Below are 22,291 nucleotides of genomic sequence, written 5' to 3'. Positions count from 1 at the left end.
TAACTTCAATATATATCCAAGATTATATTATACATAACATATTATAATTTCATATATCATATAATATATAACATATAATTTATATATATATAAAGCTCATTTGGCCAGGAGTATGGGCTGACATTGTAGAAACTCATTTTATCTCAAATAATAATTGAATCATAGTTTGAAGCTATTGTAAGTTAACCAGTTGGTCTATTTTATGCTGCCATACACCTTTGCCCTCCTTTTCTTCTGGGTAAGAACTAGCAGTGGGGTTTCTAAAGAAAGAGAGCAATGAACTAAATTCACCATCCATTGTTTCACACCCTGACTAGGTAACATGACAGGCACCAGGGGACCGGGCCCCTCTCCTGCCCTGGAAGAGTGCAAAAGGGCAGAGGGTGGGAGGATGACTTTGCCTTTGTGTTTGTGGTACCTGCAGAAACTATCTCAAAGTACTTGCTGACCACACCTTCACACAGATTCAGTGTGGGCTACAAAGGACAAGCCTCCCAAAATATGATCACAAACAGGAACTGATGGTGTTCTGCTCTGTCCTTCACCACACTGCAGTCACTTTGGAAGGCAGCAGTTGGAACTCTGATTGAAATCCGAAGCAGCCACAAATGCCATAAATTGCCTTCTTAACAGTGAGTTAGGCTTCCTATCTACATTCAACAAGCATTTATGAATAGTCATTGTGTACCACGCACCATGGTTGATACTGTATAGACAAAGGTAAATAGGACTTTGAAATGCCAGCTCTTGTTCCTAACTGACAGTATCTATTTGTCAATAAAATCTGCCACTGATGGTTTTGCCTTTTTGTTTCCCACCAAAAACTGATGCTTGAAAGATTGAGTCACCTGTGTTACAGAAATTGTCATTTTAATAGCACTCGCTTATTTAAGCTTGGAAAATAATATTTTACCATTTTATAATACCTTACCATGAGCATTACTTAAGTATCTTTTGACCTCTTAATATGTCAAGACGCTATTCTAGGCACATAAGATGAGCTTATAAAGAGCTTTATTAAAAAGAAAAGTCAAAATTTAAATAAGCAGGAAAAATAATTTAGCAGAATGTGTCCAAGCCCTAGATCTTATTTCAAACGATATTTTGAAGTTTTCCTTTTAACATTTAACATCTTTGGAATTGGAATGCATCTCATTATAAATGGCATCTTCGTACTGTGTCATAGTTGGTCAGCATTTTCTATCATGCAGTGGTACATAAAATCATAGCCTTAACAATTGCTAGCATCGTAGATTCAATGAATTACAGCAGTGCAGTGGAGGTATTTAGACAGTCTGTGTGTTCTGTGATAAGATTTTATCTGAATAAAATCTTTTCAGAAGTTTTCTTTCCTGACCCCACCCTTGACTAGCTTGCTTGGTTAGCTCCATATGTTAGATAATCTGGGGGGATTTACAGGGAAGGTATATTTTTATAACCATTCTTGAATTGTGATCTAACTGGAAGGAACAAAAGTATGAAATTATAATGTTCTCAAATTTGTTTTTAAGCTAAAACCTTCACTTATAAAAGTAACTTGTTTTGAAAACAAATTTAGAAGAGTTTTATGGGTTTAAAGGCTTCAAAAAGTCCACAGACATGCCTTAAGGCTAATGAATTTGCCCTTATCAGGCCAAGAATTCTCAAATCTCTCTACATGGTCTTATAATTTATACTGTATTTTGCATAAATGTACAGTTATCTATTCAATTATTTTGTTGATAGATTCCAGTTATTTTTCAATGATTACAGCTAAAATTAATTGAATATTTATTACATGCTAAGAACTCTGTACTAAGCACTTTACACATTCATTCTCATTTAATCCTCACAGGAATGCTGTGAAGCACATACTCCCATTTTGTTCATATGTATACATACCATGACTCTGAATTTGGTTTTTGAAACTCACACAATCAGTGAGTAAAGGAGGCTACAATCCACTCTAGCATCTGATTTCAGAGCCTGTTCTCATCAGTACAGTGATCCCCACCTGCCTATAATAAATGTTCAATAAGCATCTTACTTATTCTCACATTCATGTAAACATCTGTTGAGTACCTCTCCAACTAGCAAGAGGAAGAGCAACAGTCAGGAAGGTCTCAGAGAAGTAATGTTTGAACTGGGCTTTGAAGTATTACCAAGAGTTGGCTGATCAAAAGAGGAAGAAAATGCTTTTCAGTCCCATAGTTCAGCATGAGCAAAGTGGTAAACAGGTTTGTCAAATGTTCCCACCTTATTAAGGAATTTGAATTTCACCTTGGAAATCAGTACTTCTTACTTATAAAATTTTCCTAGGAGTCTGTGATGAGGTCTGGAAAGCACGACTTTAAAATATTTTCCCCTAGGCTTTCTTATGATAGCTAGGTTCACTATAATTAAGAACATTATAAGAATATGCAGATGTATAGGTATGTGTACATTCTGTTCTCAGGAGAAGGTTCACAACTTTCATTATTTTCTGGGTGGTACCTACTGCAGTAGGTGCTTTCAAACATACTTAGAAATAATGCATGGTAAGAAAAAACATTTCACATTGTGACCCTTTACACTATAGGTATACACATTCACCCAGCTTAAAACAGAAGTTTCACAGCACCGTATTGTTTCTTCATCAGTATAACCTGATATATTCTATTTCATTTTAAAGAATCCTGGTCATAATCCACTAAATTAATGTCATGACCTTCCAGTGGATAACAATCTGGTTTAAAAAAGCACTGCAGGAAATTATCATCTATTTAAAAAATTTTAGCCAGGGAGTCATGTGGTCAGATTTGCATTTTAACATTTAACATTTATCCAGTAGCTCCCCTAACTTAGTCATTCCTTTTATATTGGAAGGAAGGAAAGAAAGGAGTCAAGGATGGCTCCATATTTATGATGAGTATTTGGTTGGATGGTGGGGCTATTATACAAATCCGAGATAGATGAAAAAACACATTGAGGCAGGAGGCATGGGGTGTGTTTTGTTTGGGACATGCTATACGTGAGATGCGTAGGTAATACTCCATACCTCGTTCTGTAAAGATGGAGCTGTCCGGGAGGCTGTGGCGTCTGGGAGTTTGGAGCAAAGGGATTTTCAAGAAACAACTCCAAAGGACATTTCATAGGATTTAATTATACATGGAAGTTCAGTAGTAAGAAGGAAAAAAAAGTGTGTTTACAGATGGAATTCTGGTATAAATCTATATTTAAGGAGTTACTTTTTTTTCAACTGCTAAAATTACTGGTTGATTTATGAATACTTATGAGTGTTAGTACTTTTAATTATTAACATTTAGGGAATTTAAAGGCTCCTTTTGCCAAATTTTGTTCACACTGATTTAGAATAATGGCACATAAAGCTAAACTGTGCATACTGATTCAGTGGAAGAATACTCAACAGTGAAAACTCAGGTGGGCAGAAGACTGCATATGGCTTCACACCGTTTTTATAAAGTTGAATAATAAGCAAAATTAATATGTGGTAGGTATATACACATGCGATAAAATTATGGAAAACAAAAGGAATGATCATCACAGAAGTTGGAGTAGTTGTTATGTTTGGTAGAAGAAGGCAAGCATAAGGGATTGGAGTGGAGCACATGGTTAGATTATTGCTAATGTTCTATTTTTTAAGTTGGGCAGTGAGTTCATAGGTGTTCATTAAATCATCAAGCTTCATAACTCTCAAGCTGTATTTTGTAGAAATAAATATCACATAAAGATTGTTCTCATTATCATTAACTTTAAATATGATCTGTCATCTTATCTTCATGGATTAAATGACAAAAGCCAGGACATATTTCAACAGATGCCAAAAAGGCATTTGATAAAAATTCAGTATTAAATCTGAATAAAAACTTAAGGAAACAAGTAAGTAGGGAATAGAAGAATTCTTCCTTAGCATGTTAAAAAAAAAAAATCTCTATGAAACTAATAGCCAGTTACATACTTAGTGATAAGACCATAGAAATATCTTTATTAATGTTAGCAATAAAGTACACATGCCCACTATCATCTCTGTAGTTTAACATTGTTCTGAGAATGCTTAGTAATGGAAAAGAAAATGAAATAAAAGCTATAGATAATAGATAAGTTTGCCAGTATCTGCAGATAATCCACGTACACCAAGTGAAAAACTTAAGGATTACTTTCAGTTAAGGTAGTCACTTCAGAAAGAACTTTTAAAATCACTGGCTTAATATTGGGTGGCTGGTGTGAAAAGACATTTCTTTCAAAATGAAAGCAAGAGCAGGATTTTTTTTTTTTTTTTTAAGATTTATTAGAGAGAGAGAGAGAGAGTGCAAGCCCGGGGAGGGGGAGAGGGAGAGAGAGAGAATCTCAAGCAGATCCCCGCCAAGTCCAGAGCCCCACACAGGACTTGAACTCACGATTGACCTGAGATCATGACCTGAGCCGAAATCAAGAGTCAGACATTTAACCAACTGAGCCACCCAGTTGCCCCAAAAAAGCAGGGTATTTGTTAACTGATGTTATTTTTATATATTTGTTAACCCAGTAGAAAGCAAAAGTTGATAATGTAAGAGAGAGGGAAAGATTTGCTGGAGCAATGTCCCTGAGTAGGTTGGAGAAATGTATCTCAGATATGAAATTGGCTTTAGATAGGAGCAAAGAAAGTTCATCTGTGGTAACTAGAAGAAGGCATGTATATAAGTGCAGATTTTGAAATTACTGTTGTTTGTTAGAAACCATTTCTTTAGTCATATTATCTTCAATCTAAAGTCAAAACACACAGGCCAAAGTCTTAAAATGTTAGAGCTTGGCAATGTGTTGGCATATGGAACATGCCCAATAAATGGTAAGTATAATTTTTTAAAAATCACTGGCCTCCCTAAGCACCAGCAATTAGTGTTTCAGTGTAAAAATGATCTCATTTATGGTAGCAATGAAAAATTACCAAAATGAAATACCAAAAATTAAGTATAGGTCATGTTATTCTAGACCTGTCTAAAGAGCTATATTCCTTTCCTGGTGGGTATAAGAGAGTATGTAAATGGTAAATGGCAAGACTGTCCATTTAGGTAAGAAACTTTTTAAGTTGTCATTTCATCTCCCTAATCAATCAGTAGGTAATAAGACATCATATATACCATTATACTAATTTAAAAAAATAAAAAAATCCAGAAACACAAATATAAACCTACAAAGTAAATATGAAATGCTCTAAACCAAAATGTCATTGCTGGTAATCTATATGAGATTTTTTTACATATATATTTGTTTGTCTCCATTTCCTAATTGTTCTATATACATAAATGTTTTGTGATGCCAAGTTTAAATATGTAAAGAATCTAGGAGAAAGGCTAAATATTAAAGGTTGAAAAGAAACAGGTTGACAGTGAAAATAGAGAAGGCAGGTCTTAAGAAGTTATCTAGAGCTGGACACTAGCTAAATATCTTGCTAGTCTACTACTTGATAGAGCTGCTTTGTCATCTATCAATGGAGAAAGAAAGTTTTCTCCCCATCTGTGATCTTTCTCCCCATTGGAAGGAAGGTTCAAGCAGAGTTACTGGTGTTAACAGGGATATGAGAGGAAAGGCCACTTTTCTTTCTGAGTTAACAGTTGACATTTTGGAGCAGTGGTATTGTGATGTGCCCTAGGAATGGGTCTTGTCTAGAAAGGACAAATTACGGGAATGAAAGTAGTAGTCAGCTGAATTTAAAAAGATAAAATTCTTAGGGATTTTTAGGTAATAAAACTCAGAATCCATAAAACTGATTAAGGATAACTAAGTTGGGCCCACAGTGTAAGGGTTGGTACTTAATTAGCCATAGAAAAGGGGCAATCTTTTTCTGTACTTAGACAGCTTAGTGTTTAATAATAATTCATTAAGTTATATTGGGGGTGTCTTATTTTAGACTGAGAATATAAGGCACAGACATAGTTATGAATGTGGTAATACTCTACCAATCAATACCAAGAAATTCTTTGACTAATCTGAATGCTTTTTAGTCTTCCCTTATTCTAATTGTGCTAGTAATTCACTGAAGTCAGTCTTCACAGATTAGGAATGAGGGATGGTGCTTGTGTGTGTTGCATTTCCACTGAACAGTAAGATGATGCTGACTCTATTTCCACAGCTATTTAAGTCTTGTATTTGGCTAAAAAGAAGAACTTTGCCCTAGGGATGCTTGGTATTTTTTCTTTGTTTTTCTTTTTTTAGGATAGTGTTTAACTTTGAATAGTCTTATGTTTCACAATTTCTGATTCTGTAAAAAACCAAACAAAAAAAAAAACTTTTTTTTTTTTAAATATTTAAGGTGATTGAGTCATGAAAGGCCAATGTCATTGTGTAATCGTTTTTTAAAGCTGTCTATTGTTTTTTGATTGAAAAACTAATGAATGTACATTTTAGAATTGTATATAAGGTACAGATAAGGACAAAGATGAATAAATGTCTTAACAATGAAATGAAAACCAGCTAGTGTTGTTGGATTTCTCCTAGTCTTTTTTTTTTTTCATGTTCACACATACATTTTTAAAATTGTAGTCACAGTGTACTTACTGCTTTTTTATATCCTGCTTTTTCCACTTAACATATGAGCATTTTCCCATGTCATTAAATAGTAAAAGTTACTTCTAAATAGCTACCTAACATTTCATTTTATAGATAAACTAACATTTCTTTAGCAGTCCTCCTATTACTTATATAGTTTCCATATAACAGTTATCCAAATATAGTCATTAATTGTCCATATATAAGTCTTTGCCCTTTCTTTGCTAACATATATTCCTTTATTTGAAGGCAGGTTTGATGGCTTTGCCAATAGCTCAAGCATACTGTCCTTAAAAATGAATCTTTTAGTCCTGTATTTCTTACAATTATAAATCAATTTATCTAAGAGACTTGACAGGTCCTCTTATTTACATTAGACCTGCTAAGTCTCTTAGAAATTAGAACTGCAGTTTCTAATTTAGCTCTTGTATATATCAGTAGTGTATCAATAGCTTTATACATGTTAAATCAAATAATTTTACTTCCTTTATAGTCCTGAAGAAAATTAGCACATGAATTTGACTTATGAAAATTGAATAGAACTAAATTTTATGAAATGGACCCCATCTCAGGAATGTATTTTCGGGGTGGGTGTTTGGAAAGAGATCCATAAAAATTAAAATCCTGTATAGGCTTTATTCATTTTTAGGGCTACCTATAGATTTGACACTAAAATTCCCCACAAACTTTAAAATACTGTTCACATTTATGAAGATTGTAAGTAACAAAGCACTTATGTTCATGAGAACTCTTAATTCTGTTTTCTTTGTTTCTTTGTTGTGCTATATAGCATGACTTCTGTTCTCACTCACATTTGGCAGCGGTTCCTCCTAGGGCTCTGAAGGCAGCATATTTTTTGTGGCTCGCGCACTTGGGAAGCAGTGTTTGCTCCCCTTCTACAGTAGCAGCTGGCATCTGTGATTGTTCAGCCTTCCGTAGACACTTGTTGTGGCCAATTTGTTCTTGGACCTAATTTCTCTGTACTTTGGGTTGGAAACATTTAGAAATATTGCTGGTCTTTTTGGTTGTTTGTTTTCCCAGATAGTTTCTTTGACTTCTATTTAAGCTAACACTGAAATTGGAAACCTTGAAGGTTTCTACTCTCTTCCTTTTGTAAATGCCGAGGATTCAAAATAAGTATTGTCAGTTGTTTTTTTTTTCCTCTCAGTATTGTCAGCTTTTGATGATCCACAGGACACTTATTATCTGTCCTTTGCCATTTGGAAACTACTTCAAAAATCAAATACCTCATTACGTATGTGTTTGAATCAAACAAGCTAAAATCAGAGTGGGATTTCCCCAGTAGTGTCTTTACATCACCAGAGCAAGCATTTTGGGGCACATTCTACAGGCTAGACATTGTGCCAAGCACCTTTAGAAGGGTTATTTCTTTAAATTTCACAGCAGTCCTATTCAGTGAATAATATCATTATACTCATTTTGCTGATGAGGAAACTAGGGATTAATAAGGTTAAGTTATTTGTCCACAGATGGTAGAATCCAGAGCCGAGGCGGAAACTGGGCAGTGTGTTCCAGAACTCATTATGTAGCACACTAGGTATCATCTGTTCGCACTGTTCCCTTTTCCTCTGTGTGTAAAAGAGTCACTTTTCTCAAACTATTGAGGAAACCCAGCTTAGAACTGGAAATACAAAGGGATCCAGTAATAAAGAAAACATTCTAAAAAGCAAAGAGAACAAAGAAGCAGAACACCATTTTTTATCTTTGGTATCCTCCAAATATTGGGCAGTAATTCTCATCAAAAAAATGGCATTCATAAGAGTTTATATTTTGTACAGTCTTTTGTAATTGTCATTTAAGATGTGACTAAAATTTATAGCCCACAGCTGTTCTACATCTTGTTGCTGTTTTTCTTTCCTTAGCATAGAGCCTTGGTTTTGTGTCTTGGGTCCCCAGAGCCTGGGGATTCTGTGATGTAACCACAGTGGCTGCCTCAGCAGTCCCAGTCCCTCATCATCCCTTTCTTCAACCAGAGCAATGCTAACTCTGTTTGTAATACATGGTGGGTTTCCCCGTAAGATTTATTCTGAAAAAGATTTAGCTTTAAAAAAAAAAAAAGTAAGATTATTGTTGGTGTTGAAAAACAGAGAATTAAGAGCTGAATATACTTCCAAATCTATATGAAAATATTCCTCAGACTTTGATATTATTTATGTTATTGAACTTAATGAGCTTTCATGGTAACATTGATTGGTTTGGGATAAAACCATGTGTTCTGTGAAATCCAGGGCCTTGGCCACTTTTAGCAATTTATGTTGATCTTGAGGATTCACATCTGTTAAGTACCAGTCTCCCCTAGATTTACACAACTGTTGCTGATGGCCATGCATGAATTCTATTCTCACTCACATTTTGGCAGCAGTTCCTCCTTGCATTTGCAAAAAGTGCTTTCCTCAAGACTCCAGGAGAGCAAAAAGGGGAGAAGATTGGCAGTGAATTTGGAAATTGACATTTATCTTTAAGAATTTTTTTTTTTCTTGTAGAATTCAAGTTTGGGCTTTGTTTCTGAGAAACAAATCTTTTTTTTTTTTTTTAAACAAAATTCTGCTTTCTACTTGACCAAGAGAATTACTAAACTTAGAATTATTTAGTGTGGTCTCCCTAAGTTCTTTAAAATGCAAAACGGTCTTAAAGACACTCATATTTTCAAATGGAATATGGTGAGGACAGAGTATTCTGTGAGTATTTTAATAAAGATGAAGATAGTTTTTAAAAAGAAAAATGTATAATGTAAATTTAAGTTCCACAGATCTCGGCAGCCACTTGGCCAGGGTTTCAGGCTAAACATAGCACAAGAGAGGTCAGAAATTTTCTCATCCTGACGTTTGTACCACACAGCATGCAGCTGTGTGGGGCTTTTTTTTTTTTTTTTTTCTCCTCCTTTCATTTTGTTATTTATTTTTGCCTGCTCCAGGGAGCCCTGGTTTTCCACAGACTCTTAAGTGATCTATTTCAGATACATCTCTAATTTTTTAGTCTCCCTGGCATAAGGCTTTATCTAAATGAATATAATCTAGTACCAAGTCAGAAGGATACAACAAATACTTATTAGGTATCTGTTCTGTTCCAGATACATACAGAAGTAAGACCATGGTCCTTGCCCCCAACTAACTGGTGGGGAAAAAGACACATAAGCAAGTACTTTAGCATGCAGTGTAGTAAAGGCAGCACTAAAGGTGAGCCCAAGGGGTTATGGAGACAGAAAAGGAGCTTTAAACTCACCTCACTGGAGAGGGAAAGGCTCCCTGAGAGAACAGCTCCTGAGCTGAGTCTTAAATAAAGGATAAGTTAGCACAAGCCAAGGCAAGAAGTGGGGAATCAAATACAAGGTGGAGAGTGAGGGCCAGGTCTGTTGGGAAGGAACCTCATATGTCCTATTAAGGAGCTTAGACTGGCTGGTAGATAAATGGTAGTAGAGTCATGAAGAAATAAATGATGCTTGGAAATGACATGGTCAGATTGGCATTTTATGAAACTAGTTTTGGCAGCCAAATGGTTAAAGAAGGAGCTTGAGAACAGACAAAAGTAGAGGCTGAAAGACAAGTTGTCCAAGCAAAAGGTGATATTGAGCCAAAGCAGAGGAGAGAGATGAGGACATATATTTGAGAGATCATTCAGGAAGTGAAAGCAGTATGACTTGTGATTATCTGGATGTTGAGGTGCATGGGGTGGTGTGAGAGAGGGAAGATTGAAGGTTGACTCCCCAGGCTGCCAGTAACCTCAGTAACTAGATAAATGGTGGTTTATTAACTGGGAGATAAACAATATGAGAGGGTGGGCAGATTTAGGGATAAGATAAAAAAATTTTTCTATATAAGCATTGATATTAGAAGAGACTGGTTAATAAAAGGAAAATGAAAAGCAGTTTTATAATGGGAGACTTTAGTTTTTGCTGCCAAAAAAAGACTTCTGGATTAGCCCAGCCATGAAGTTTTAAAAAACTTAAGATTCTCTCACTTTTCTTCTAAAAGCTTCTTTGGCATTTCTCAATTTTGTGGTCATTTTAAATCTAAATTTTCTATTCTGTTATGCTCCATAGTCTGTATACCTTTTCCTTGATACAGTATCTCTAGTACCTGCCGTTTGTATCTTTTCCCTGCCAATAACTGTCATCCCCCCTTTTTTCTTGGAAATACCCAGCTACCACCCAACTGTACCCAGCCACCTGGTCTCTGCTAAATTTTTAACCATGAAGCTACAAAATGAGTCATAACAAAACTCACTTTGAAGCCTCTTTTTAGCTGGTGAAACCAGCATTGGTCAATTGTATTTTAGTGCACCTGGATAGTATGAATTGGGTTATATTATAGTACTTGTCATCATATCAAAGATACTATATATATATATATTTGTGTGTGTGTATAAATACATGAATATATGTGTACATGTATATATGTATATGTGTACACACATATACACAGACACATGCACACTTACACTCTAAAATAATTCTAGTTTTCCAGGGAGAAACACCTTGGTGTCATCCTGATTTCTCTTTTTTTTATACCTAGGAATCTTGCTGTATCTATCTGCAAAATATATCCTGAATCCCTCCACTTCTCCCCATCTCCTGATAGTTCCTGGATTTCTATACATATGTGCCATAATGGCAAGGATCTTTGTAGTTTTTGTTCATTATTATGTCACAGAAATGTAAAACATTAGGCACTCAATATGTTGTTGCTTACTTGTAACCAATTAAAATTAGTTTTGAAATGTTGCTATTGATGATGTTTTCCCCAAGATGGCCATAAATTTAAAAGAGTACATTAGAGATGAGAATGCAATTCTCAGGAAAGATTTAAGACTGTATCCCACAGGGGCTTCTGGGTGGCTCAGTAGGTTAAGCATCTGCCTTCAGCTCAGGTCATGATTCCAGGGTTCTGAGATGAGTCCTGCATCGGGTTCCCTGCTCAGCTGGGAGCCTGCTTCTCCCTCATCCTCTGCCCCTCCCCCTGCGTGTGCTCTCTCACTCTTTCTCAAATAAATAAATAAAATCTTAAGGAAAAAAAAGACTGTATCCCACAGAAGTAGTAGAACCAAAGAAGCTTAATACTGGTCTACTCTACCCTTTCATCAAGAACTTTTTAAGAAATTCTAATACTGGATCTAAAGCTATATGAAGAATAATTAAGGAAAGCTATTCTACTTTTTTTCTGTAATAATATCTTGATAAGGAGGAAGAATGCAGGAAATAAATGGCTTTATTTTGTCCTGAATTATTCATATTAATTGTTACATGGCCTGAATTTTTTTAGATAACTGCCAGTATTTCTCTTTGTGCTAGATAAATTTAACATTTTGCACTACTCTCCTCAGTACAGTATCTATCATGTGGGTATTTCAGATGTTACCTAGTATGCGTGGGATCCTCTCTAACCCCTGCTATTCCTTGTCAGTAGGAATAGTTAGTTGTTACTGATGTCCCTAATACTTTTTCTATTGCTGGAGAAAGATACTCTCCCCTCTCTCCTCCCCAGGCATTGGTTTTCACATCTGGGTTGATCTGACAGGCTTTTTTTTTCCTTCCCTAAGCCCATAATGTTAGGCCCAAAGTCATAACTGCTGCTCTGGTTTGAAAAATAGGACTTGTGGCTTTCAGGTTATGGTTTCTATTTTCTGTTCTGATTCTAGATTATTTATTCTGCCCCTTAACTCTGGAACAGTACATGCAAATATATTTCTCTAGCTAAACTGAATTTTCTAGATTTTTAGGAAATCACAGAATCATTAAGAGTCTAGAAAGGATTTGAGAACAACAGAGAATTCTAATGTTTAAATGTTTGTAGCAATTTTTTTTATCCAAGCTAAGGCATATAGTTTATATATAGGAAAATAATAAACTTATTAGTTATAAAGTATTAAGAGACCAGCTATTCCCCTAAGATACTAGAGAAATGGAAGAGGTAGGTTCTGAGGTTTTATAAAATGGGAAACTATTATTCAGTATGAAAGGACCTACAGCAAAGAAAGTCATTATTTTAACCTGGCATTTCCCAAATTTATTTCAGGATAGAACCTTTTTCACGAAAGGAAACTTTTCAGCATACTTTGGAAATATTGGTGGGAAAAAAAGCAGATACTTTAGTTCTAGTCCTGGCTCAGGCATTAATCAACATTTTCATTCATTCAACAAACATGTATGGAGTGACTATTTCGTGGCAGACACTATTTGAGATGTGGGTGATATATTCAGGGAACAAACCAGACAGAAGCCTCTGTCCTTCCAAGGATTATATTCTGGTCAGGGGAGAAAGACAGTAAACATAATCTGTACATAGTACAGTCACTAAGTGTTTTAGACAAACATGGAGCAGGGTCAGGGGGTCAGGAGTACAGGGGTTGCAATTTTAAATAGTCATAATGTTGAGCAATCATCGAGTGTCTTCTGTTTTCCTAATCTATAAAATGAAGAAATTCAAGTAATTTGATCTTAAAGGGCCTGCCAGAACTATGGGTTTGCTTTAATCACCCAAGAGTTGTATCCAACTGTGTTACTGCTGGGCCATGAGCATCTTACTGAGCATTTATAATCATCAGGGTTGGATATTAAAATTCAAAGAAAAGTCTGTAAGTTTAAATCATTTGTTAGTACCCACAAAGGAGCAAAGCATTAATTTTAAATAAATGCAAAAAAAAAATTGATGGTCCTCCTGTTTTCAATCTAGCATGTACCTCAATCCAATATTGAGTAGAAAGTACTTAAGAGTAAGAAACCTCTGCTGTAAAGGTACCAATGGCTTTTAAGCAGATGTTAGCATGTCTGTATGAAAATTTACAGCAGTGTGCACATTGTGTTACTGCCCTACATCTTTATGTAAATCGGAGGTCTGTGACTTGATGTTGAAATGACCTTCTAGACAGTGTTCCATTGCTGTATGCCTGAGCTTGTATCTCAGAATAATTAGAAGTTTTGACTTAAACATCTTGGTATACAGTGTTTATGTTAATTATAAATGTCTGAAGGTTTCCTGAAACTTTTCTTTGTAGCTTTTTATCAGAGACAGACTGGTGTTTGGAAGGAGGGCTATGGATTGTGGTCCCAAGCCTTTGATTTTCAGCCCCCCATTTTTGGAATGAAAATTAAAGTCTACTTTTCCAACTTCCCAGAACATGGTGGCATATATTTATATTCTTTGTCTTGAATAAGAAACTGTTGGGAATCATAGTCTTTGATACTTTTTTTAAAGTAATATTTCATTCTTAAGGCATTTAGCTAAAAATTTCAAGTAGACCATGTGTCCCTAAATATAATGGCATTCCACTGACTTGCAGGAGAAGCCTAAAATACTATAATTAAAATAGAGAAGTTCCTATTACACAAAGGTATGGTCTTCCAAGATTGTTTCTAAATCAGACCTCAGTATTTCTTTTCCTATGGTGGTAGCCCATTCCCCGGAAGCTGACCCTAGGGCTCCTAGTAACAGTCATTTCATAGTCATCCCCCATCCCTTCATATTCCATAAATTTAAAGTCCAGTTTATAAGAAAATGCTTTGTAACCATTCGGGAATAAAGGATGCCTACTGCTTCATTATCTAGACAAGCTGTGGAGTAGGCTCCTATATATCAGAAAGGGGAGTGATGAGTATCTCCAAGTTTCCCTGAAGGTCTAGTCTCTAAAATGGCTCTAGATTTGACAAGGTCTTGAATCCCACTTTAGCTGTGGCCTTCAACAGTCCCAGAGGCTCTGGTCCATTCAGAGTTCCCTGTAGTTTAGTTCTGAAGTTCCCACTCATCCACCCCCACCTGCCCTAATTGTCATACACAACCTGCTCTTTTCATTAGGACTCTTGCTTTACTGCCCATGGTGGCCAAACTGTTATGCAGATTTACCAGCTATGAACATAAGAGCTGCTTCCTACATCCTTTTCATTCTTAAGAGCATAGTTATTGATACAAATAAAATTTGTATCTAATTTATACTGCCTTCAGAAAATGAGATATACTAAATCTATAGACAGTGTAATTTAAGCTTTTGAGATTTTAAAGATGTAAAAGTTGCTTGGCAACACCTTGCTCTCAGCTCTTTTACAGGAAAATCCTGAGATTAAGTCAGTCTGTACCATCTGCATCGCTGCTGCTCTGAAAACCACTGAGGAAAGGTGACATAGAAACTCAGAACTCTGTTTTGTCATCATTCCTTGACTTCCAGCCCCACCCCAGCTCCATAGCTGGACAAAATACTATGATATACATCAAGATTCACCTTTGGGTCCCAAAATGAGTGTGATTCACTCTGAGGCCTGCTCCTGCCCCCATCTGCACAGTGCTCACTTATACACACATTCACAGAGTGAAACAGAGGTTAGGAGAGATTGTTGAGAAGTCCTGCTCGCATTCTCCATCATGCTCCCTTTCTTCCAAAGACTTGAGGACAAAGCTTGTTTGTCGCTGGTAGTTAGCAGCCTGAGAACCTTACCTGCATGTGAGGTATATATAAGAATGGGGGGGGGGCGGGCGCCTGGGTGCTTCGCCCTTTGCCTGCCACTACCCCTGCTTGTGCTCGCTCTCCCTCTCTCTCTCTCTCTCTGACAAATAAACAATCTTTAAAAAAAAAGAGGGGGAATAGTAAGGACTACAAATAGTCTCCAGATGCGTGTTACTTTGTTTTGTTTTTCTTTTAAGTTGAAAACTATACAAGTCTCTTCTAATTGTTACTGCAGGTGAGGGTTTTGGAACTCACAGGGGAACTGAATTCTCGGAGACCATCACTACAAAGGTTTACTTTCTTTATCCTGAACCAATCCTTTCTCATTTTGAGAGTTCTTAGTAAATTATTATCTCTTTCTAAGAGCTATTTTTTAATTGATATCTAAAGTAGGCATTCCAAAAGAAGTACTTTTTTATAACTCCCATTAAGACTTTTGCTTGTTTGCTGATTTCATGATGTTTAGAAGTTTCAGAAATTCATTTGCAGTAGGTACTTAAATCTTCATTCTCTCTATGACTAAAATACACTTTAAATATGCTTCAGGTACACTTATTTGCCTTTCATTGTTTTCTGATCAGAAGTTTTAAACATGGAATCGTGTTGCAAATAAGTTAAAATGGTTCCTTCCATTTGATACTAATTGGGAACTTTTATTTTTTTAAGATACTATTTTTCCTTCTACTTTATTAATATTCAAAAGTCACTGAAGTCAGAATTCCGACTTCTAAGAGACTGACCTGCCTCTATTTGTAATCCATAATTTCTCAACCTTGGCCCTACTGACATTTTAGAATGTCATGGTAATTCTTCGTTGTGGGGGCTATCCTGTGCATTATAGGGTGTTGGACAATATCTCTCCCCTCCAGGATGTGCCCGTAGCACCCACCCAGATCAAACGTCCCCAGGGGCAGAATTGCCCCTTGTTGAGAGCAGCTGTTCTGATCTATGTGTAACACATGCTTCCAAACACTTCAGTGGGGATATAGCATGGGTTGTATGTGCTTTTCTTTTTAACTTTCTTTTTAATCTGATTCTTTCCTATTTGGGTTGTGATACTTTTTTAAAAGACCGTAGATTTGTTTTTTGTTGTTGTTGTCTGTTTCTTTTCTATTCAAGACACTTTTAAAGAAGGAGAATATTAAAACCTTCTGTGTCCACCACCAGGCCAGACCCTATTATTTTGAGGAGCGTGCACAGTAATTCATACCAGATACTTTTGTTGTTGAATCTTCCAGGTTTATACAAGACACTGTGTGTACATGTTTAAATTTTTTTTAATGTATAGGAAGATAATTCTTCACCTTAAAAAGTATAAGCGTTACTTCAGAACAATCAGTTCAGAGGCTGAGAAAGGAAAAATCTACATTTAATTATTACAAAGGTTTGATAAGAGCTTTCATGAAATGCTGTTTATTATATGTCTGAGCTTAAGAACTCCTGTAATTAAGTTACAAGTTTTTAGTGAAAGAATACTGAACATTTATAGAATTTGAATAAAAAGTCTAGCCACTCTTGAAAAATACAGAAAAAACTCTATGATTCTACTTTTTAAAAATGCAATTTAGAATCTCCCCAAAGGGACAGTCTTCCATATTTTGCTGGGTGAAGTGCTTCTGCATTTCCAGACCTGAGCTGCACAGGAATGAAGACCTTAGACCTCAAGAGAAACCAGAGCCCGGCCTGCAGATGAGCCTGCAACCACTGTGAAAATGTCCCCACCCAGGCTCTGCAGATCTGTGTGAGGGTTAAGGGCAGAAGGAAAATGGAAATGAGTTAGAGCGGGAGAAAGGATTCCATTTAGGTGTTCACACCTTCTTTACCTGTCCACTTTCTCTCATAGGCCTTTAAGGAGGCTTTAACTACAGGGCACATTCCTTCTCTATCAGCAGAATCCTCCTATTCTTTAAAATATAAAAGCAGACAGATGTCAGTTGAGTGCTGTTACACTCAGTGCCTAAGGATGGACTTTTTGTTCCCTTGTATCTCAACACAGCATTCCTTTGGCTCCTGCTCTCCCATGCCTCTGTAGAATTAAGAAGTAAAACATAGCATTGTTTCACCAGTGTGTGTGTGCTAACTAGGCATTCACTTTGCACACCCAGTAATACAGCCTAATGAGTCCTTCCAGAGTAAATTAAGACTTGCTCACAAAGTTCCAGCACTTTAGAACTAGGGGAAAATCTGAGAAATAAAATAACTTTAGGGACCAAAGAAGGTATAATTTATAAAGTAGATAATAAATGTAGAAACTTATCACCCTAGCAATTGGAACTAATTTAAAAGAAGGAGTCAAAGTTTAAATTTCAAGGATGATGGAGGCTTTATGGAGTATATTATGTAATACTCCACATCTTTGGTGAAATTTGCCCTCTCAAGCTTGACATGAGTTTTCTGAATCTCCTCTGAAAAGATGTTTTTCTTTGACTTATTTCTACCTGTTGTTCATTCATTCCCTCAACAAACATTTATTGCATGTCTACTATGCACTAGACATTGCAAATTATCTCACTTCTTACTTTATGTTTTGGTTTTGGTTTTGGTGGGGTGGCAGGGGGCTGTGGAATTGGTAGCTTGGTAGCTTCAAAAAAATTCTTTTCCTTAGGTCAAAAGTTAGGTGTCTTTTAGAGTGAGCAAGTCACAGTCGCTTGCAGGGTGTCCTGCCTGGCCAAGCAGAAGTTATACATGCTTATGCTTATTAGCACATTCAACCAGTTAGTTCTGAATCTTCATCTTACCATAATGAAAAGGGCAGATTTGGGGGGAAAGAATGAGAACTGGAGAACATCCCCCACCCCCGCCACCTCTCCACACCCCCTGCTCCCTACTCATCTCCTCAATTGCTAAGACTCTGTGTATTTGGAGGCTGGAAAGCAGGAAGTCATATTTTTTATTCTTGCCAATGAATCCTTTTCATAATTATCACCTAACATCATGGTAGCCCCTGCAAACCCAAGGGAAGAAAGGTATTAGGAGCCGGAAAGGATGGAGCCATTGAAAGACAGAAGCTTTCAGTTCATTTGTTCACAGATGTTTACTGAGGTCCTACTATGTACCAGAAAATGTGCCAGAAAATGTGCTCAGTGATCTAGAGCAACCCCGTCCTTTCACTTTTGGGGCTTCCCATCTAATAGAGAAACTAGACCTTGAGTAAGAGCATAAAAAACATTTGCCTTTTCCACAGTGTTATTTGGGGCTCGGCCTTGGAGTCCGCAGAATCCTCTCTCCAGGCTCCTGACCCTATTCTGTAAACATGAGGGTAAGAGAATCTTAAGGCAGGGAGAAATACCCCTCTGCATTTTGGTGTGAATGTAACTGTGGCATTGACCCTATGCTGCTAGTTATTCTTCAAAAATATTACTCAAAGAAGGAAGAATTAAAATGAAATGTGCATATAATAAGAGAGTAAAGATTGGGATATAAACTCTGTCCCAGAGATCATTTAAATATCTAGAAGCTATTCAGCAAGGGGCAGCATGCCAGCCAAAGACAACCTTGTAGCTCAAAAGAGGAAAAGCTTTTTACTTTTTAGCAAATTCACTAATAACTTTTTCATGTGAACTATAATCATTTGCTAGTTTGAAACAAAGAGGTTTTCTCTTTATAAACTATTGATCAGAAGTGATTATTGACACTTAAGGGTAGAAAATGGAAATAAGAGTGGTGTGATTTTTAGGCATACTTGCTTGATTCCTTCAATGATTCGGTAATTTAAATGCTGTAAATTTCAATGCTCAAGAGGGCTTACATATAAAATGAATGTCACTTGAAAAACAGATAAGTCAGTCATCAGATCATTGTTTGTCAAATTTATAATTGAGATGTTTCTCTCTTTTCCCTCCCTTTAGCTTGTCAAAATTCCTAAAAATGATCCCCCCAATGAAGCGCACACCTTTAACTTCTATTTGTCAAATGTGGGTAAAGACAACCCTCAGGGCAGCTTTGACTGCATCCAGCAAACATTCTCCAGGTAAGTATGTTTGAAGATATGCTGAAGGGAGAATAATTTTTCTTTGAGAGTTTTTTGTTTTTACTTAAACAATAAAATATATAGTAGTCATTCCATAGATGTTTATTCAATTGAATTATAGAGCTCTTTTATTAAGAAATATTGAGTACCTACTATGTGCCAACAGTTATATTTGTCACTGTGGGATACAATCATAAAAATTTTAAGGTTCTTGCCCTCAGGAATTTTTAAGGTATAGATTTTTTATCTATAAAATGGGGTTTTATTTTTAATTAAAGACAAGTTTAAGAATTTTTTTTAAGTTTTTATTCACTGTATTTAAATAAGAGTGCCTTATTGTATACTCAAGGTTCACACTCCAGAGTAAAGGAGTAAAAAAAATATGTATATCTTGTATATCCTTTCTTTCTTCCCTGTGCAAGCCTTGTTTTAAGATTTTCAGAAATTTTTATGCTGCAGCATAATGGAAACTAGAAATTAATCCCAATAGAGCAGTCACCGCTAATTTTAAAGGAAAAAAAAAAAGAGGGAGGAAGACAAGAATACACACCCACATCCCAGGGTACCATGGAACCCTTATCTCACTTAGGTCCTCTGTAAACAATAAGCTACTTGTTTGACTTGTCTTTGCTCTGGTTGTTTCTGATTAAAGAATGGGCCCCTTGAGTAGGGGGAGTTTGTTCTGCCCATGGATAAAGACAAGGCCTTAGAACCCCCAACATCCCGAGAACATTGAAATTGGCCCAAACTGTCTCAGGCTATCCATTCCTATCTCTCATCTGTGCAGTACTTGAAACTGTGTAAGCATTTGCTGTATGTGGGAGAAAGGAAAGGAAAGCTATATTGCAAGGGAGCATGGAAGGTAGAGATACCAAATAAGACACTTCACTGAGAGTTCTGAATTTCTACTCCCATTTAGGGTGACTAAATAACTTTCTGTTCTATCTTAATAGCCATTTTCCTGAGTAAATGTTAATTTTGCTCTTTAAAAGTTGCCCACTCCCAAACTTACATTTTTTGGTATAAATTGTGTATGTTGTAGATTATATAGACATTTCTGTACTATCCACTGTGATAGCTACTGGCCATATGTGGCTATTTACATTTCAATTGATAAAAATGAAATAAATTTAAAATTTAGTTCTTCACTCACATTTACCACGTATTATGTATGAGCTCAATAGCCACATGGCTAGTGGCTATCATAATGGACAGTACAGATACAAAACATTTTCACAATTGCAGAAAGTACTATAGGACAGCACTGCAGAAGATTACAGAAGCATCAAGTATGAGGGTCTTTAGTGATTGTATAGTTCAACCCCTTCATTGCACAGATGACGTATTTATAGTTACACAGCTGGTTAGTTGGTGACAAGGCTGAATAAAAACTGGGTCCTCCTAACTCCCAGACCAGTGTTCTTTACACACCAAAGGGCACACCGATTTCAAATTGTGGTGCTATTACTTATGATGCTTGCCTTTAGAGAATTATTTTATTATAGTGAGAACACTTTGACCTCAAATTGAACTACGTCCCATTAGAAAGCATCATAGGTAATATGATTTCTTGTTTGGAGAAGGATTTAAAGTCACTTACAAAATGCTACATGATGCAGCAAGAGAAATGAAACAACTATTGTGAGAAAATTGGGGCAAATACATTAGTATGATCCAGTGCATTTTATAAAAGTATGATCCAACTATAAAAGTATGATCATAAAATGGTCTTGTATGGGTATAAATTGAAATTGCCACTATGAAAACAAAAGCCCTGAAACTTCAGTTCTCAACCTGGCAAGCAAGTTGGTTTTTTTTTTTATAATTTCATTCCACCTCTTCTGTTCAATTGAATTTTTATTTTTCCCATGGTTCTTGTCTCTGCTGTAGTTCAGGTTCTCCTTGAATGTCACTTTTATCATATCTAAAATGGAGGAAATCCCAAAGTTAAAATTACCTTTCAAAAATTCCTTAAATCTGTCCATTCACAGGCCTCTTGGAAATACATAGTTCAGGGCATATAGCCCTGTACAGTAATGCACAGTCTATTGTAGGAAAACTGAGCTAGGCTAGAGAAAGATTCTAGGAATGCTTACGTGTCAAATGTCAAATGCTTATATGTCAAAGTATTTAAGTACTCTTAAGGTACTTTTAAGGTAACTCTGAAAAGGGATGAGTGGACAATTCTAGAGAGTACCTTCTTGCCTACAGGGTTTAGCTCTATTTTGTTTAATGGAAAGATCTGTTTCTTGACTTTGAGTGGTATAAGCTGTAACTTCATTGTGACTGACAAAAGGTTCAGCTTATTCTCACTATTGAAATTACTTAATAAATAATTTCTGGGGGGAGATGCTGAAATTCAAACTTCCTCCCACCAGAACTTCAAACTGTAGTCTCTTCTTCTTCCTTGCCAGTAGTCCTTCAGTAGCCTCCTAAGTGGTCTCCTCCTGCTTTCACTTTTGTGCCCCCTACCTCCCAATCTGTTCTTTATCCAGACTGATCTTTTTACAGTACAAATAAGATATTTTCTCGCCCCTGTTTTTAGCCTTTTTCTTGGGATAAATCTAAAATCCTCCAAAGCCCTGTATGAGTACTTCTCCTGCCCTCTTCAGTCTCAGCTCTAATTGTCTTTTCCAACTATCTTTGGTCAAACTGAAAACTTCCTCCTTGCTTCCCCTGGGCCCACACAGGTTGGTTCTCCTCCCAGAAAACGTCTATCCTCCCCGTCCACACACACACCCCCTGTAGACATCCCTGTAGATCAGCTTCGGCTTCACTTCCTCCAGGAAGCTTTTGCCTTGCCTACAATCCAGGTGAAGGACCTTCCTGGGGTTTCCCTGCCTCCCTGCCATTTGTCACACTGTGTCATAATTTCCAGTGTGCTCATCCTTGTCACCCAGTAGACAGCTTCTTGAATGAGGGGCCACATCTGTCTTAGTCCTTGTCTCAGTCGGACCCTCACATATTGCCTGGTGTGCAGTCCCTGCCTAATAAATATTTATGAGATGAATGAACTGGTTTTTTTCTTAAATAGCATTTGTACAGTTATTAGGAATTTACAGAAATTTTATCAACCCTATTTCTTAGCCTCATAACAAAGCTAGTTTGGAAATAGAGTATCAGAGCTGTAGTGACATTTTCATTACTTCTATATTCCAGTCTGTTTTAAGGCCATAGTAATTTCTTTTTAAAATACCAGCGTAGGGGCACCTGGGGGGCTCAGTCAGTTAAGCGTCTACCTTCGACTTAGGTCATGATCCTGGGGTCCTGGAATTGAACCCTGCGTCAGGCTCCCTGTTTAGCAGGGAGTCTGCTTCTCCCTCTGCCCTGCTCTCTCTTTCACTCAATCTCTCTCTCTCTCATAAA

At 36.6% G+C, this 22,291-nt stretch overlaps 1 protein-coding gene across 1 annotated transcript in view; it reads left to right on the top strand.

Annotated features, from left to right (window-relative positions):
- The window catches only part of ELL2 (elongation factor for RNA polymerase II 2), a 68,335-nt gene that overhangs the window by 22,264 nt on the left and 23,780 nt on the right, over nt 1–22,291 (top strand). The window contains exon 3 of the mRNA XM_035014898.1: nt 18,804–18,925. Coding sequence (XP_034870789.1) covers nt 18,804–18,925 — 122 coding nt within the window. The remainder of the gene's footprint in view (nt 1–18,803; nt 18,926–22,291) is intronic.

This window comes from Mirounga leonina, unplaced genomic scaffold, assembly GCF_011800145.1.
Source record: "Mirounga leonina isolate KUSES-001 unplaced genomic scaffold, KU_Mleo_1.0 Mir_168, whole genome shotgun sequence".
NCBI lineage: Eukaryota > Metazoa > Chordata > Mammalia > Carnivora > Phocidae > Mirounga > Mirounga leonina.
Note: the sequence above shows the minus strand (reverse complement) of the source record. Positions and strands in the feature narration are given on the sequence as shown.